This window comes from Pavona decussata, unplaced genomic scaffold, assembly GCF_977016875.1.
Source record: "Pavona decussata unplaced genomic scaffold, jaPavDecu1.1 SCAFFOLD_92, whole genome shotgun sequence".
Taxonomy (NCBI): Eukaryota; Metazoa; Cnidaria; class Anthozoa; order Scleractinia; family Agariciidae; genus Pavona; species Pavona decussata.
The window spans coordinates 1118964-1137463 of record NW_028145509.1 but is presented as its reverse complement, the minus strand read 5'-3'; the positions used below and the strand labels follow the sequence as shown (position 1 = coordinate 1137463).

At 35.8% G+C, this 18500-nt stretch overlaps 1 protein-coding gene across 1 annotated transcript; it reads left to right on the top strand.

The window, feature by feature from the left end:
• Nucleotides 1-612: 612 nt before the first annotated feature.
• On the top strand, nucleotides 613-17016 carry LOC146473755 (uncharacterized). Its single transcript, XM_085117670.1, has 9 exons — nucleotides 613-2391; nucleotides 3661-7106; nucleotides 9400-9459; nucleotides 10148-10237; nucleotides 10739-10788; nucleotides 14352-14436; nucleotides 15313-15372; nucleotides 16278-16367; nucleotides 16954-17016. Exons 2-9 carry the CDS (start codon nucleotides 6051-6053, stop codon nucleotides 17014-17016), a joined length of 1554 nt encoding a protein of 517 aa, XP_084973796.1. The 5' UTR covers nucleotides 613-2391; nucleotides 3661-6050.
• The last annotated feature ends 1484 nt before the right edge of the window (nucleotides 17017-18500 follow it).

Here is an 18500-nt window from a genome sequence, read left to right as displayed (position 1 = left end):
AACGGTTTTGTATTTTTGTTTTGTTTTATATTGCAGTTGTTGTGGCCACCGGTCTGAGAGGTGTTCCTTTCTGTTTACGTTTTCTCCACAATTTCGCAATTGATATTAAATTTGCAGAACGTGGGTAATAATAAACACCGAAAAGTTAGTTTAAAATAAATGGGGTCTCTAAATTACTTTTTGGCGTTCCTGTTAAATATTTATTTTTTGTTTTGATTGTCAACTTTCAATACACACAAAACCTTTCGTAGATTTAGTGCTATACCCAGTGAAAAAGCTTAGTGTTTTTACTTTCTAGATTAAATGTTTGTGTAGTATTTTAGTTCAGTAATGAGAAGTCGTCGTCATTTTCTGTTAAACATATAATACAAAATAAAATAAATTATGAATACACGAAAAAAGGTTCATTAATGTTCGGAAAGATAATTAAGGTGTATTCTTATATTTCTCTCCCTACACGTTTAATATTTTAAAATGGGAGACGATTTCTTAAGTGATAAATCAAGTGTCATTATTGCTAAATATCATATATCGAGAAAATACAGCTGTGGTATTTCTCATTCTTATTTTGTACCAGCGAGTGAAAAATTGGGTTCAAAATGTAATAGTGTTATCGCACGTCCTAGAATGTGTTAGTATTTGTCAACCGCGACAATGAAAGATTTATTTCAATCTATATCAGAATAATAAAATCAATTTTAAACCAATAATCAATTTTCGCTTTTGGAAACAAACGATAAAAGTCTCATTAAAATTCTGATTTTCATTAAAATATTCATCTATTGAAAAAAGAAAAAAAAAACTACTGCTTTTCCGGCTTCCAAAATAGGCTCGATGTGATCGTCCTCGAAGCTCGTAAAAATGCCTTCTCGAGTGACACCTAACGAATCCTGTACAGTCGATATCTTCGAAGACCCGACATCAGTCTCAGCTCAACCAGCAACAAATGATGTTTCTCTGGTTCAATCAACGTTTAACGATGGAAACGTGAACGAAGAAGTTCTACAAGCAATCGAAGAAGCATACAAACCAGTTTTACGACTGATGAAGTTGTTTGGCGCATACTTTGGGGACACATCTCTCAACAATCTGATACAGGCCTCTTCTCGTCGACGAAAGAAAGTTATATTTCTTGTTTTTATTGTGCTGTTGTAGCTGCTGGTTTATGGTTTAATTTTTTTATGCCTTTGGTTAGTATTTTTTTCGGAGCTGATATCTATCTCCTATTCATGTTTTTTAGTTGGTGCCTTCTGGTGGCACTGATGGGGACAACTTGCTTGATTATCCTGCCGTTAACCGTTACGAGAAAGTCTCGAGAACTTTCTTCGCAAGGTAATCACCATCCATATTGGGAGCACCTTTCTTGAAAAGGTCAAATCAAAGGCAAGAGTGTACTTGATTCTGTTTTCACTGATCTGTGCGTTTACTTCGGTTGGTTCAACTTTGACTGATGTTGTCTTGGGTATAAACATGGGAAATAAAGAACCTTGGAATAGCTGGTCTGGTTTCAAAATAACTTCTTTATTATTTCTCATTTGTGGTGCTGGGATTTGGATTCTTCCTCTTCTTTTCTTCTGCATCACGTGTTTCATACTTGAAGCACTGTTTGATGATCTGTACAAACGAATTTCATTGCCATTTTCAAACTTAGTCGAGATAGCGACCCTGCGAAGAGAGCATCAGAATCTATGTCAAGTGGTTGAGATGGCGAACAACATGCTTTCCCCTCTTCTTCTTGAAGTTGTTACGTTTTTGATACCAGTTACATGTTTTAATTTTTACCAAGTGGCTAATGTAAATTTACGGCAGGAAGGAGCATCGGTGTTCCTTATTTTCAATCTGTACTGGCTTCTGACCTCTTCAGCTTTCTTAGCAGTAATATTATGATCGTTGGATCTAGAGTTAGCGAAAAGGTAAGAAAGATACTACAGGGAAAAATTTCTTTACAGCATTTTTCTTTTCACCTCTTAGGCACAGCTAAATTATGGGAAAGGAGAAATATTTTGAGTTAAGGCGAGAAGGTGGTTTCTGAAGTCAATATGGTGATGGCCAGTATCGAGAAAGGTTTCTGTTAGGAAAGTTAAGATGTTTGTGCGCACGACCTTGTTTTGTGTTTTAATTTTAAGTTGTGAGTAGCAGAAACAAATTGGAAGATTTTCCAGTAGTATTTGGAAATATAAAGAAATCATGACCCCTATCTCGCTTCTGCTTCATCTCTTTCTACATCCGAGGATTTGTGGTCTCTTTGCAAGCATCTCGCGTAAACTTCTTCAGTCTCTTCAGTATTTTTTAAAATGTTTTCGTGGTGTTTTTCTTTTTTTTTTTCTTCAGGCTCATGGTATTCAAGGGGTTTTGCAAACATTGCCAGCTGCAACAGAGTCCGAAGGAAAGGTTACATTGCTTTTCTTTTCTTCTGTTTTTTTTTTTTTTTTTTTTAATTGTAATTGTGGTAGGTGTTTAATACGTGAACGTGAATAGGTTTTGATTTTGGAGGTTACACGACATCAATCAAGTAAAGGCGAAAAAAGTTTTTACATTATCTGGACGTCTTTACGTCACCTTCAAGCAAAACTGCATCACAGCTAGTCACTGGCGGCTTGCCGTTTGACAAACTCATTCAAACATTCGTTGACTCTCTTTTGTCAGCAGATTTTATGCAAAGAAATAAAACAAAATTAAGGGAATGAAGGGAGGTAGAATCAACCACATAACACATTGAAAGACTATTTGCACAATTCGAGATCAGTTGAGATAAATAATCAGTGTTGCAGTTCGCGCTTCCAAATGCTTGTTTTTACTTTGGTTGTATTTACTGAGAAATACTAGTGATCCTGGAAACCCATTTGCAAAGACTACCAACTGAACAATTATGGGTCGAATGGGTCTGCGTGGCCAAAATTTCTCCACATGAGTTCGAGGTTATAATATAGGTTGTCACCAGTGTTGATGTTCTGTTTTGCCCTTTTTGTCAAGCCTGCAGCCTTAAAACTTCTTGTCGTGTACGACTTAAATTTTTTTTAATAGAAAACCACCAATTCTTTGACGTGCTTATAACCTTGTTTCAGTTATTGATGTTTATGATGGAGTTGCAAGGCGAAGCAAAAGGCCTATCCATTGGAGGATTGACAGTCATTACAAAGTCCCTTTCTATATCGGTAAAACATATAGATTTGTTATTCGCCAATAACTGTCCGTAGAGCCAAAAGTATAGCGACTGCTAACTGCCGTGTTGCAAAGGGCATGTTTGGGACCCTGGTTATAGTCACTCATCGTAAATTTAACCGACATATATACAGATGAATTGCTGGGCTTGCAAAGGAAAGTAGAAGGCGATATTATGTCTGTTGCATTCTAAAGCACTTACTGAATAAAGATTTTGTGTAATTGCCGTCAGAACATTTGAAATTATGATCTTATGCATCTTTGCTGTCACTAACCCTGGCACGTATACTTTTATTGTATGTTTCCATTTACCTTTTTTCTAGGTAAATCCATTGTGTTTTCATTCTTAAAATGGATCTTAGTGAAATATTACTATTAGTAGGTCCAGATAGATTGTTCGTGGTTGTGTTTTTGTTGATGGCTGATACTGCCAAGTCATGTTCATCTGTATAAACTATGATTCCGAGCACAATTCGTTATTTTACATTTAGTTTTTAGATTGTTGGGGTGATTATATCATACTATGCTGTGATGCTGTCCCTACCAAAGTCACGACTCTGAGTGGAGAACGGATTTGCAAATAAATATAAACAACGGATGAGTGAGTGCATGATATCGATACTGGTAAACACGGCTTTCTTACAGAAAAATATTAAGAGCCGTGCCGTTTACAAGTTTTTGCTTGACAACAGAAAAATGATATCTTACTCTACAAGACCCTTTCTAATGGAATAAAACACCTCCGTAATGAAACAATAAAAGAAAACCAAACTGATTTAATTACCTGGAGGCTTCTTAGCTTTAATTAAATTTTCGTTATCCACTTCAAGAGCTTGGTTGTTGCCATAAAACAGATTTTTCTTGATATCAATATTTTTCACCTGCAGGATATAATTCTTTACAGGGCGCTAATTAGTTGAATTGCCTGTACCAGAGTTGAAATGGAGACTGGGGATGAGTATTTAAATTTCATTAAATTGAAATGAAAGTTTATCACAAGAAAGATCACATTAAAACTATCCAGTTTACGGAGTTTGAGGTTTTGTCGTTAGGTTACAGCCATGTGGAAGTCTTTCAGTAATGGAAAAAATTGGAGACTTTGCATGGGTCTGGGGAACGCCATCCCTAAATAAGAGACATTTGTATGTAATTTCTCCGATATTTGACAGGTCATATTTTTTCATATAACGCAGTTTGAACAATGTGTAAACTAGGTTCCAGGCCCATCTCGAAATTCGGAACGGGCAATTGTGATCACCCCAAGAAGAGCCATACTATTGTAATATTCCCCAATAAATTGTTCTCTCTCCTATATAAAAGGCCAGATTCGAGGTCAACTCAGTTATAAAGTCGATCTTGTCTCTTTGTTGTTTTTTTACTAACGCAAACCTACGTTAATAGAAAATAATGGGGTTTTTTAGAATTGTTTCTCTTCAACTTTTGTTGAACGAATGTTGGGCAAATGTTGAGACCGTTTAAACGGGCCTTAAGACTTATGTTCATGAAGCGAAGTTGGCTAAAAAGATTCGAGCTAGAGATAAAAAAAATATCGGTATTTAATGCATTTTGATTGCGTTTTCTTCACACCAGTTTTTTTTCTTGATTACATAATACATCCATGTTCTATCGTTCGAGATGGCTCAATTTATATCGGTCACTTTTTGCAAAGCGTTTGGAATCATCAGCATTGAATGATTTAGTTCAGCTTTTTTTCCGAATTGAATGTAGAAAAGTACATGTGTTTTCAGTTGTTAAAACTGAGAAAAAAAAATAAGTTTTTTTCTTTTGGTTTTGTTTTGTTTTGCAGTTGTTGTGGACAACACAGCAAGTGCTCCTTTCTTATTACTGTTTCTCCTCAATTTCCCAATTGATATAAAAAATTTGCAAAACATGGGGGATAGTAAACACTGCAAAGTTAGTTTATTAACTTTTATTCAAATAAAAAATTAATTGGGTGTCTTCTAAATTAATCTTAGGCTTTCTGATTAAATTTGCATCTTTTTTTAATTGTCAGCTTTCAATATTCATAACATTTAACATACGTTGGGGCGAAACTATATGAAAGAGCTTATTTTTTTACTTCATGTTTGTGGTCTCTATAAAATTAATTTTTTTCATGGCCTCAAGATAAGGTAACTTTAGTTTAAGCGATAAGTCGTCGTTATTTGCTGTTAAACAAATCATACAAAATTAAATAAGCCATGAATGCAAGAAAAGATGTTAGATACCGTTCGGAAAGATAATTGAGATGTATTTTTTTTATTTCTCTTGCTTATACGATTTATATTTTAAAATGAGAGGCTCTGTCAGAATAAATTAAGTGTCATCATTGCCAAATAGCATATATTGGGAAATACAGTTCTGCCATTTCTTATTGTTATTTAGTCCAGCGTGTGAAAAGGTGGGCTCAAAATGTCAAACAAATAATTCAAAATAATATGAATAATGGATACCAGAAAAAAAGGTTGATTAACATTCGGAAAGATAATTTAGGTGTAGTCGTATATTTCCCTTGATTACACTTTTTAATTAATATTTTAAAATGGGAGACGACTTCGTAAGTGATAAATCAAGTGTCATCATTGCCAAATATCACATAGCGAAAAAAAAGTTGGTTGAAAATGTAAATGTGGTATCGCATGTTATACAATGTGTTAGTATATGTCAAACACAACAATGAAAGATTAATTTCAATATATAACAGAATGACAAAATCTATCTTTAAGAAAGAATGAATTTTGCCTGTTGGACACGAACGATAAAAGTCTCATTAAAATTTTATGACCTTTTAAAATCTATTCAACAAGGCAAAAAAAATAATAATTACTAGTGTTTTTCTGGCTTTCTATATAGGCTCGATTTTGCGATCGTCCGTAACGCTCGTAAAAATGCCTTCTCGAGTGACACCTAACGAATCCTGTACAGTCGATATCCTCGAAGACCCGGCATCAGTCTCAGCTCAACCAGCAACAAATGATGTTTCTCTGGTTCAATCAACGTTTAACGATGGAAACGTGAACGAAGAGGTTCTACAAGCAATTGAAGAAGCATACAAGCCAGTTTTACGACTGATGAAGTTGTTTGGCGCATACTTTGGGGACACATCTCTCAACAATCTGATACAGGCCTCTCCTCCTCGACGAAAAGAAAGTTATATTTCTCGTTTTTATTGTGCTATCGTAGTTGCTGGTTTATGGTCTAATTTTTTTATGCCTTTGATCAGTATTTTCTATGGGAGTAGTATCTATCTCCTGATGTTATTTGTTAGTTGGTGCCTTCTGGTGGCACTGATGGGGACAACTTGCTTGATTATCCTTCCATTAACCGTTACGAGAAAGTCTCGTTTCGAGAACTTTCTTCGCAAAGTAATTGCAATCCCCGTTGGGAGCGCCTTTCTGGAGAAGATCAAAGCAAAGGCAAGAGTGTACTTGATTCTGTTTTTACTAATCTGTGTAGCTACTATGGTTGGTCCAACCTTAGCTGAAGTTCTCTTGGGTATGAACACTGGAAAATTAGAACCTTGGAATAACTGGTTTGGATTCAGAATAACTTCTTTCCTTTTTCTCATTTATGGTGCTGGGGTTTGGATACTTCCTCTTTCTTTCTTCTGCATCACGTGTTTGATACTTGAAGCACTTTTTGATGATTTGCACAAACGAATGTCATTGCGACACTCAAACTTAGTCGGGATAGCGACCCTGCGAAGAGAGCATCAGAATCTGTGTGAAGTGGTTGAGATGGCGGGCAGCATGCTTTCCCCTCTTCTTCTTGAAGTTGTTACGTTTTTGATACCAATTACATGTTTCAGTTTTTACCAAACGGTTAATGTAAATTTACAGCAGGAAGGAATATTTGTGCTCCTTAGTTTAAATCTGTACTGGCTTCTGACCTCCTCAGCTATCTTAGCAGATATCATGATCGTTGGATCTAGAGTCAGCGAAAAGGTAAGAAAGATATTAGACGAAAAAAATTCTTTACAACATTTTTATTATCACCTTTTAGGCACAGCTAAATACATACATACATACTTTATTGTTACCTCCCCAATGGCGCTTTTTAGGAACAATTATTTAAATACTTAAGTTACTAATAACTACACAATTAAAATTAATCAAATTTAAGAAAACAATTACAACATTACCTAAACTTTATAATCGAAAAAAAAAAAATACTAAACATATATGAAATTCAGGAAGTATTTACAAAATTGTCCAAAAGCTTATTCTTTAAGGTACGTTTAAAAACTTGAACCGAACTGCTTGATTTTAAAAGGGGGTCTAAATTGTTCCAAAGTCCAACAGTTGTGTAATAAAATGTTCTTTGACCTGAGGCTGTTTTAAAAAGAGGTACATTAAGCTTTTGGTCACTCCTAGTTGTTCGCTTGGTAACTTGCTCGCGGGTAATGAATTGTGACGTCAGATCTTTGGGGGCGTGTCTGGAAATGCATTTAAAAGCCATGGTAGCTTGGCGGTAGTATAGTTCGTCCTTAACGGGTAACCAAGACAAATTCTTTAAGTGGGGAGTTACATGATCTTACTTTCTCGCGCCACTAACGATTCGACAAGCGAAGTTCTGCACAGCCTGCAATTTTCGTATATTTTTCTCTGTGGTATTTGCCCAGACGTTCGAGCAGTAGTACAACTTACTGAAAACTAAGGCGTTTATCACGGTTAACAACGACGTTCTGTCAAGACAGTGTTTGACACGATTAATTTGCGCAAGGGGTGCGATACATTCAGATACTGTGGTCTTAATATGATCATCAAATGTTAAGTTCGAATCCAAAATCACGCCAAGATCTTTGGCTGATTGTACAGGGAAGATGTCCTTTCCCAACAAAGACAAACGAAACTCATGGAGCTTCGAAGTCATCTGTCGGCTCCCGAAAACAAATAATTTCGTCTTGCCTGGATTTAGTAATAGCCGATTTCTGAAGCACCAGTTGCGCACCCCGAGGAGGTCTTCGTTCATCTCCTCAACAATCCGTTGGGTGTCTTGTGAATGAAAAGAAACAAACAATTTTGTACCGTCTACATAGCATTCAGTAGAGCAATTCCGTGGAGCTTTATGTAGATCATTAACGTATATACTAAATAATAAGGGGCCCAGGATGCTGCCCAGAGGTACTCCATATTCAATCGGTATTGGATTGGAAACAGTGGTGTGAATTCGTACAACTTGATATCTATTTGTGAGATAGCTGTTAAACCATTGTAGCACACTAGTTGAGGCGCCAACGTCTTGTAGTTTTCGTAACAGTATTTGGTGGTCGACACTATCAAACGCTTTGCTAGGAGAACACAGGCAGTTAATTTCTTATTATCTATTTCTTTAAGAAATGCATCAGTCGTGCGAAGTAATGATGTTTCAGTAGAGTGCCATTTTTGCTTCCGTTTTGTTTTGTCGTCAGCCTCTTCTTCGTTGTCAAATAGGTGACAAACTGATTTTAAGCGACTCTCTCACAGACCTTTGACAACACAGGTAGTAGCGAAATTGGTCTTTTATCGTTAGAAAGTTCGTGATTGCCTTGTTTGGGAATAGGTGTGATTTCGGCTGTTTTCCATATCCCTGGGAATGTTGAAGATAAAAAGAGAAGAATTGATGATTGATGTAACAAAAGGGAGTATAATCGGCAGGCAGTCTTTGATGACTCGAGTTGGCACTTTATCAATCCCAGGAGCCTTATTAGAAGGCATTGCATTAATCACAGGAAAGGAGGAATATTTTGAGTTTAAAGGAGAAGGGTGTTGTTGAAGTCAATAAGGTGATTTGCCAGTATTGAGGAAGATTGATCTTAGAAAAGCTAATACACTTCATTCATTTCTTGAATTATTATTATCATTATTATTATTATTATTATTATTTATTTATTTATTTATTTATTTATTTTTGTCGGGGAAGGGGACTTCTTAAATCAACCAGTGAACAAAGCAAGTAAAAAATTTGTTTGTCAAATAGATTTCGAGAAAACATGATGTCAAAATCTAGTTTTTATGGAAAAATCCAGCCACGTGACCAATCAATAATCGTGCCAAATTGTTGCCATAAATTTTAAAACAAGTCACTAGTATTTGGAAAAGTATAAAATATTGTGACCCTTAGCGTGCTTCGGCTTCAACTCCCTTAATATATGATCCGAGGATTTGTGATCTTTGTGTAAGCTAGATAATACATCTCGGACTTCTCCAGACTCCTGTGTTTTTAAAATTTTTTCGTGGTGTTTTAATTTTTTTTCAGGCTCATGGTATTCAAGGAGTTTTGAAAACATTGCCAGTTACAACAGGAGACGAAGGAAAGGTTCTGTTCTTTTTCTTTTCTACTTTATTTTAATGTAATTGTGGTAGTTGTTTTTCAAATATGTCACCAAGTTTTGAACATTGGAAATAGGTTTTAGTTTTGGATGTTGCATGACGTGAATCTAGCAAAGGCGACGTTGACTAGACGTATTTACGTCACCTATAGAGGCAGCTTGCCGTTTGAGAAGCACATTCGAACATTCCTTGACTGTCTTTGGCCAGCAGATTTTATGCAACGAAATATAACAAAGTGAAGGAGAAAGAATTAAGGGAGGTAGAATCAACGTATCAATGTACGATTCCAGCTCCAGTCGAACGAAATAATCAAAGTTCCACTTCGCGCTTTCATTTATTTACTTTACTTCGGTTGTATTCTCTGATAAATAAGAGTAATCCTGGAGTGCACAAGCAGCATTTGCAAAGACTACCAACTGAACAATTGTGGGTCAAATGAGTGTGCGTAACCAAAATTTATCCAAATGAGTTTGAGGTTATAATATAGGTTGACACCAGTGTTGATGTTCTGTTTTGATTTTAATGTCAATCCTGCAGCCTTAAAACGTCTTGCCGCGTATCAGTCTATTTGCAATTATACGTTTGATTTTTCGTGATTGGTTATAGTGATAACTTTGGTTCCGTTTTATGGCTTATAAGAGACGTTTTTTGGCGTTCTTATAATCTTCTTTCAGTTATTGATGTTTATGATGGACCTACAAGGTGAACCAATGGGCCTATCAATTGGAGGATTCACAGTCATTACAAAGTCCCTTTCCATCACGGTAAAATATATATATAGGTTTTTTATTCTTGAATAAGTGACCGCAGAGCCAAAAGTATAGACACTAGTGCTGCGAACTGCAGTATATTAAATGGCAAGTTTGGGCCCCCGGAGTATAGCTATTCATCGTAGATTTACCCGATGGCATAATAACTTGCATTGCTGGGATTTTAAAGGAAGGGGAAGGCGTTACTCTGTCTGTTGCATTCTACAAAATGCATTGCTTAAGGTTGAAATGATGATCTATTTCCCTCCGCTGTCACCAGCCCTAACACCTATACCTTTATTGTATGCTTGCGTTAACCTTTATTTCTGTGCAAATCCATTGTATTTTTATTCTTTAAATGGATCTCGTTAACAGTAAAATTTTACTATTATCAGGTCCAGATGAATTTTTCGTGGATATGTGTTTGTTGATGGCTGATACTACCAGGTCATGTTCATTTGTGTTACTTAAACTATGGTCTAGAGCGCAGTTTGTTATTTTATATTTATTTTTCAGATTGTTGGGGTGATTGTATCATACTTTGCTGTCATGCTGTCCCTACCAAAGTCACCATCCTGAGTGAAGAATGGATTTGTAAATAAATGTAAAGAATGGATGAGCGAGAGCAAGATATCGATACTGGTTAACACGGCTTTGTTAGAGGAAAATAATAAGAGTCGTGCCTAGCTTTCAGGTTGACAACTTTCAGCTCGACAACAGAAAAATTATATCTTTCTGAACAAGATCCTTTATAATGGAATCATAAAGCACCTGTGTAATGGGACAATACAAGAAAACCAAACTGATTTATTTACATGGAGGCTTTTTGTTTTAATTACGTTTTCGTTATCCACGCAGCAATAAATTTATAGATTTGTTTCAAGAGCTTGGTTGCTGCCTTAAAATAAATTTTTCTAGGATATCGATCAATATTTTTCACTTGCAAGCTATAATTCTTTAGAGGGTGTTAATAAGTTGAATTGTCCGTTCCGGAGTTTAAATGGAGACCGGGGACGAGTTTTTACATATCAAACTTTGTGTTTAATTTTAGGTAGACAATGGCACGGGATTAACTTATTTTTATCGGCATTTTTATTGTTTGCAGCTTTGAGGCTCTTTTGTTTCTAAAACAAAAGCTTAAAAGAACCGACGCTTAGCAAATTTACGACCGCGAGATTCAAAATCTTCGTTGATGACCAGATGTTGACAATATCACCCTTCTCGGGGGTGGGATATGGGAAATGTCGCTTAGAACAACGACAATTTTACCGGATACGGAAGGGAAAATTTGATACATGACGCGCGGGCTGTTGACGTTTCAATGTATTTCCCTTCTTCGCGCAAACCGCGCGAATGTGAACGTTCAGAAGGACGCTAAAAGGGCTAGGGTTTGTATTCTAAAATACAAATGGAAAAGCGCAAAACAACTACAAGCAAGACCCAGTCATCGGATAAGAAACTGAGCTTCTTTGAAATTCGCGCTTAGTTGACTCCATTGTTTTCTTGTTGTCATAAATGGTCAATGAGTACTAGTTATGCTAATGCTAAATGGTTGCAGAGACGCGTGCACTTGACAACAATCATTCCGCTATTGTCACTTGACAAGAACCATTTTGCTCACGCAATCAGAAGAGATCGTCGACAAAGAAGTTTCAGTTTCTAGAAAATGTTTTCGAAGTTTAAGATAGAGAGTTTGTTTTCGTCTTCCCAAGTAGGCTACCGTTGGGAAAAAATTGTCATCAGCGACAAGTTGTCGACTGAATCCGATTTGACCCGAATATAACTTCGCGAAACAGGACAGAAAAATCCCTACGGACAGACAACAAATGGTTTAAAAAATTTAAACCATGACAATGGGTAAAGTTTGATATGAAATTTTCATCTCATCTGAAATTCTTGTCCATCATAAGAAAGATCGCATTAGAATTATTCCGTTTGCCGAGTTTCAGGTTCTGTCGTTAGATTACAGCCATGTAGAAGTCTTTTAAATATGGAGAATGGGTCTGGGAGACGCCATCCAAAATTAAAGACATTTGTATGGAACTTGGGCGACGTTTGACAGGGCACATTTCTTCATTAGGGCAGTTTGAACAATTTGTAGACTAGGGTCTCAGGCCCTTTATGAACTTTGGAGCTTTGGAGCAGGCAATTGTGATCACCCCAAGAAGAGCCAAACTACTGAGCTCTGTTTGTTTTATGTTGTTTTTTTTTTTACTAAACACAAACCTGCGTAAATAGTAAATAATAATTTTGAGACTGGGTATTGAAATGAAATTTCTGTAAAAAATTTGCGTTGATAAAATTTTGTTTGATCTGCTCGACTTCTGTTGTTGTTGTTGTTGTTGTTGTTTTGTTTTTTTTTACAAAACAAAGCTATGGTGATTCACCTTCAAAGATATCTCACAACCTGTTTTCTATTTCGCCTCTTTGTGGCAGGCTGAGAAAGGTGGATCCCTTCGATCCAATTCGGGATTTGATTGTTGATTGTTGTTCTTTTCATGACAAACTAAAAAGAATTGTACCTTTGAGAAGTCCCGAGCTTAGTTTTGGTTTTGCTTGTTAGATTACTCCTTCTTTTTAGAAACGCCGCTTTAGAATAAACCTAAAAAAAAATCATCCTTACACAAAGTGAATACTGATACCGATTATAGCGGAACACTGATGCCCTACTAGTGTTATCTTTACAGTTCTTCTTGACTAATAGAAACCTTTAAGTACGCACTTCAAATAATAATAAAAAACATGACACTTGACCAGCTCAATATGCCGTTTGATTTCGTTTTCTTGACACTAGTGTTTTTTCTTAATTACATATTCCAACCATGCTCTATCGATCGACAACCCTCAATATTTATCGGATAGTTTTTCGCATAGAGTTTGGAGGCATAAACATTGATTGATTTAGTTCGGCATATTCCCGAATTAAGCGTGGAGAAATATTACATTTTTTTGTTGTTGTTGTTGTTGTTGTTGTTGTTGTTTTTTCATTTGTTTAAAATTGAGAAGAAAAAAACAGTTTTTGCATTTTCATTTTGTTTTGTTTTGCAGTTGTTGTGGCCACCAGAGGTGTTCCTTTCTGTTCACTATTTCCCAACAATTTTGTCGATTGATATTAAATTTGCATAACGTGGGAAATAATAAACACTGGAAAGTTAGTTTATAAGTTTTAATTCAAAGAAAAAATAAATAGTCTCTAAATTAGTTTTTGGCTTTCTTATTAAATATTTATTTGTTGTTTTGATCGTCAACTTTCAATACTCATAAGCCTTAACATGACTTTCGTGCTAAACCCAGTAAAAAAAAGCTTGGTATTTTTACTTTCGGCATTAAATGTTTGTGGTCTCTAAATTAAGTTTTTGCATGGCTTCAAGAGAATGTATTTTACTTTTAATAAGTCGTCGTTATTTTCTGTTAAAAAAATAATACTAAATAAAATAAATTATGAATACGCGAAAAAGAGGTTCAATAACTTTCGGAGAGATAATTAAGGTGCATTCTTATATTTCCCTTGCTTACATGTTTAATATTTTAAAATGGGAGACGACTTCCTACTGAGTGATAAATCAAGTGCATATTGTTAATTTATCATATAGCGAGAAAATACAGCTGTGTTATTTCTCATTATTATATTGTCCACCGAGTGACAAATTTGGTTCAAAATGTTATCACATGTCGTAGAATGTGTTAGTATACTTTTCCGGCTTACCAAATAGGCTCGATTTCGTGATCGTCCGTGACGCACGTAAAAATGCCTTCTCGGGTGACACCTAACGAATCCTGTGCAGTCGATATCCTCCATGACCCGACATCAGTCTCAGCCCAACCAGCAACAAATGATGTTTCTCTGGTTCAATCAACGTTTAACGATGGAATCGTGAACGAAGAGGTTCTACAAGCAATTGAAGAAGCATACAAACCAGTTTTACGACTCATGAAGTTGTTTGGCGCATACTTTGGGGATACATCTCTCAACAATCTGATACAGACCTCTCCTCGCCGACGTAAAGAATGTTATATTTTTCGTTTTTACAGGGCTGTTGTAGTTGCTGGCCTATGGTTTAATTTTTTTATGCCTTTGGTTAGTATTTTTTTTTGGAGGTAATATCTATCTCCTATTCATGTTTTTTAGTTGGTGCCTTCAGGTAGCAACTTGCTTGATTATCCTACCATTAACTGTTACGAGAAAGTCTCGTTTCGAGAACTTTCTTTGCAAGGTAATTGCGATCCACATTGGGAGCACCTTTTTGGAAAAGATTAAATCAAAGGCAAGAGTATACCTGATTGTGTTCTCACTCGTCTGTATAGCTACTATGGTTGGTTCCATTTTGACTGACGTTGTCTTGGGTATAAATATTGGAAATATAAAACCTTGGAATAGCTGGTTTGGATTCAGAGTAACTTCCTTACTATTTCTCATTTGTACCGTTTTATTACTTTTACATTTTACACCATTTTGATTCAGTCCTATTTATTGGTTTTGATAAATTTTGACGCGATCCGGAGGTTTTGGAGATATCGACAAATCCAAGATGGCAGATCCAAGATGGCGGCAGTGAAGAACAAATGACATGTAGTCACGTGATATGACGTTAAAAGTCCACTTAAGAGAATTCATAGGAAACAAAGTAAACCCGACTCTGAATAGGGTTAAATTTATTTCCCGTTAAGCAGGCTAGATATTCACTTGAAGAATACGTGCTCTCAAGATCTTGTTTCCATGCAACCATGAGCCACATAACCAATCAGTTATTAAAATTTGAAATTGTTGTCAGATAAATTTCAAGACAAGTGACTAAGTTTGGTGGAGTTTTCTTTCGTATTAAAATAGTATGAATATTGAAAGTCAGGGCGGGCACCCGACCTTGTTGTGACTTTTTCTTTTAACTTATGAGTATCCGAAACAAAATGGTAGAGTAAAATTTTAAAAAGTGTGACCCCTATGTCGCTTCTGCCCCATCTCTTTCATAGAGAAAGACCCAGGGATTTGTGGTGAGAAAAACCGTTCCGTTCAGTTTTTTCAATTCGCATCTCGGACTTCTCCAGTGTTGTTTAAAATGTTTTCGTGGTGTTTTAATTATTATTTTTTTCAGGTTCATGGTATTCAAGTAGTTTTGCAAACATTTCCAGTTGTAACAGAGGACGAAGGAAAGGTTTGCTTTAGTGTTTTTTTTCCACTGTAATTTCGGAGGTTGCGTGACTTGTCGATCCGAAAAGGTGAAACATTTGCCTACTATTGACTGGGCGTCCTTACGTCACCTAACGACAAAGCTGCATCACAGTAGTGTTACAGAAGCAGCTTGCCGTCTGAGAAACACATTCGATCATTCCTTGGCTGGCTTTGGTCAGCAGATTTTATGCAACGAAAGATAACAAACTGAAGGGAATTAAGGGAGGTAGGATCAACCACATAGAAAGCCAATTTGCACGATTCGAGCCCTAGTCGAATGAAATAATCAGTTTTGAACTTCGCGCTTTCAAATGCTTATTGTACTTTCGTTGTATTCACTGAGAAATACTAGAGATCCTGGAGACCACAAGCAGCATTTGCAAAGACTATCAACTGAACAATTATGGGTCACTGAAATGAGTGCACGCGTCTAAAACCTGTCTACACGAGTTCTAGGTTACAATATAGGTTGCTACCAGTGTTGATGTTCTGTTTGATACAAAGAAATCTAACGGTGTAAGATTTAAATCAAAGAAAGGAAACTTGCAGGATTGGAGCTAGTGCTGAACGAAATAGTTGTTGCACGTCGCGCTTTAGTTTGGTTGTATTCACTAATAAATACTAGTAAAGCTGAGGACCGCGAGTAGCAGAGAACAAATATGGGTCAAATGAGTGTGCTTGTCCAAAAGTTATCCAAACGTGTTTAAAACGCCTTGTCGCATATGACTCCATTTACATGCATCCGTTTCTGTTTTGATTGATTTGCTATGCTATATTCGCTTTTCATGATTGGTTACGGTGGATTAATTTCGTTTAGTTTTTCCACGCTTGATAGATAGATAACTACTTTCTTTTGGCGCCTTTAGCGTGCTTATAATCTTGTTTCAGCTAACGATGTTTATCATAGGCCTGCAAGGTGAACCGAAGGGCCTATCAATTGGAGGACTGGCAGTCATTACAAAGTCCCTCTCTATAACGGTAAATACTTAGTTTTTGATCTCCAATAAGTGACCATAGAGCCAAAAGTATAGGGACCGCTAACAGCGGTGTTGTAAACGGCGTGTTTGAGACGCTGAGTATACTTAGCCATTCATTGTAGTTATACCCGATAAAATAATCACATCATTGCTGATTTTGCAAATTAAGGAAAGAGAAGGCGTCACTATATCTATGGCATTCTAAAGCAATAAATGAAAAATGTTTGCTTAATTGCATTTTAATTTTTAAAATGGCTTTTAATAATCTATTACTATTACTATTACTATTACTATTACTATTACTATTACTATTACTATTACTATTACTATTACTATTACTATTACTATTACTATTACTATTACTATTACTATTACTTTTACTATTACTATTACTATTACTATTACTATTACTATTACTATTACTATTACTAGACCAGTTTTCCAGTTATCGTAAAGTGGCCTTTTTCGGGTCAGATAAATTATCCGTATATTGATGGCTGATACTGTCAAATCCTGTTCATCCTGTTTATGTGTTAGTTAAATTATGGTCCCGAGCGCAATTTAGTTATTTTATATTTATTTTTCAGATTGCTGGGGTTATCGTTTCATATTTTGCTGTCATGCTGTCCCTACCAAGCTCACCACTCTAAGTGAAGAATGGATTTGTAAATAAATGTAAAAAAAAAAAAAATGAACGTTCGAGTGTTCGAGTGTGCTCTTATAGCATAACACTGAGAGCCGTGCCTTTTAGGTTGACAACCGCACAATGGGATATTAGTGTAAAAGATCCTTTTAAATGGAATAAAGCATCAGTGTATGGCGGAATAATAAAAGAAACAAAACTGATTTATTTAGTAATTTGATTTTGGATTATGACGGGTTTTTTTGTCAGAACATGTGTTAATTTTTAAATTATTTAAATATTAAATATTATTATTATTATTATTATTATTATTATTATTATTATTATTATTAAATATTAAAATATGCAACAAAAGCAGAATTACCCCGGGTTTTGTATAACACGATTACGTTAGATCTGACATGAAACGTTAATGAGCTGAATTTCATAAAGTTTTCGCAATACCTCCGACAATGTGTTTCCTGCCACGAATATTTGTCGTTCGATCGTTGTTCCTTCTTTGTGAGCTGAGGTCTTCTACAGTCACAGCAAGCTATCTTTTGGCATTAGTTAACGATAGAATAATTTCACTTTCAACATATATTTTTGTATCCTGACAAGACAACAAAAAGAAGAGAACACACCAGACAAAGCCTTAAACACCAGAGACAATTAAAAAAAAAACATATATTTTCTTCTTCGCGACAAATTGCGCGGCATCCTTTTGATACATATTAATGAGCTTTGAAAGCCAGACACGCCGCAAATGTTCCTCAGCGTGCTGTGCCTAGAATCCACTGCATCTACCGCCATCTCATTCGAATATGAAAGGAACAAGCACGACTCATCCGTACCGACTTTCGCGGATAAGGTAGCCAAGCTGTTATCGGTTGAGAAATAACCAGAGCGACACAAGACGTCTGGTCTGGCGGGTTTATACCAGGGTTTTGTGCAATTTTTAATAAAGTTTGTTTTATCTCGTCTACATTGCCTTGACACCTAATCTAGGGAAACAAATTAAACAATTATTCCCGTAGTTTGAACATTACGCGTCTAATAAAAGTAAAGGAACAATCCCATTTTGCTTTGGAAATAGTTTAGTATTACCAATATCTTCAACCTCGAGAAACAATTGTTCATTATATGGCGGCAGTATTGACGAAGGTGAATTAAACCAACAGCGTGTATTTACATTTAATTAAGCAAAATAAATAACCTGAAGAATCCGCCGAGTCTTTTCTTTAAAATTATCATTTCTGATAAAAATTTACTTTTACCTTGAATCCCAAGAAAGCTTGAATAGCTTTCTCTTATATTTCTTTTTCTTTTTCTTGTCCTCCTCTCTCTCTCCTTCTTTTTCAAGAAAAAAAAAATCAATTTGGAAAGTTTTAATTTCCTTTTGCCAAACCGTTGTCAGGTGGCCATCGATGATAGCTGACAGGAAGTCTTTTTGCGATGTTTGCTTTATTTGTTTGTCTTATGAAACAGTCCGGCAAAACAGTCCCCCTAATT

What these genes read in the sequence shown, in the direction of transcription:
- LOC146473755 (XM_085117670.1), top strand. Translation starts at nt 6,051, where the DNA reads ATGCCTTCTCGAGTGACACCTAACGAATCCTGTACAGTCGATATCCTC. An exon ending in GTCATGCTGTCCCTACCAAA is followed by an intron (nt 10,789 to 14,351) that starts GTCACCATCCTG and finishes CATGTTTTTTAG; the next exon opens with TTGGTGCCTTCAGGTAGCAA. An exon ending in TCGAGAACTTTCTTTGCAAG is followed by an intron (nt 14,437 to 15,312) that starts GTAATTGCGATC and finishes TATTTTTTTCAG; the next exon opens with GTTCATGGTATTCAAGTAGT.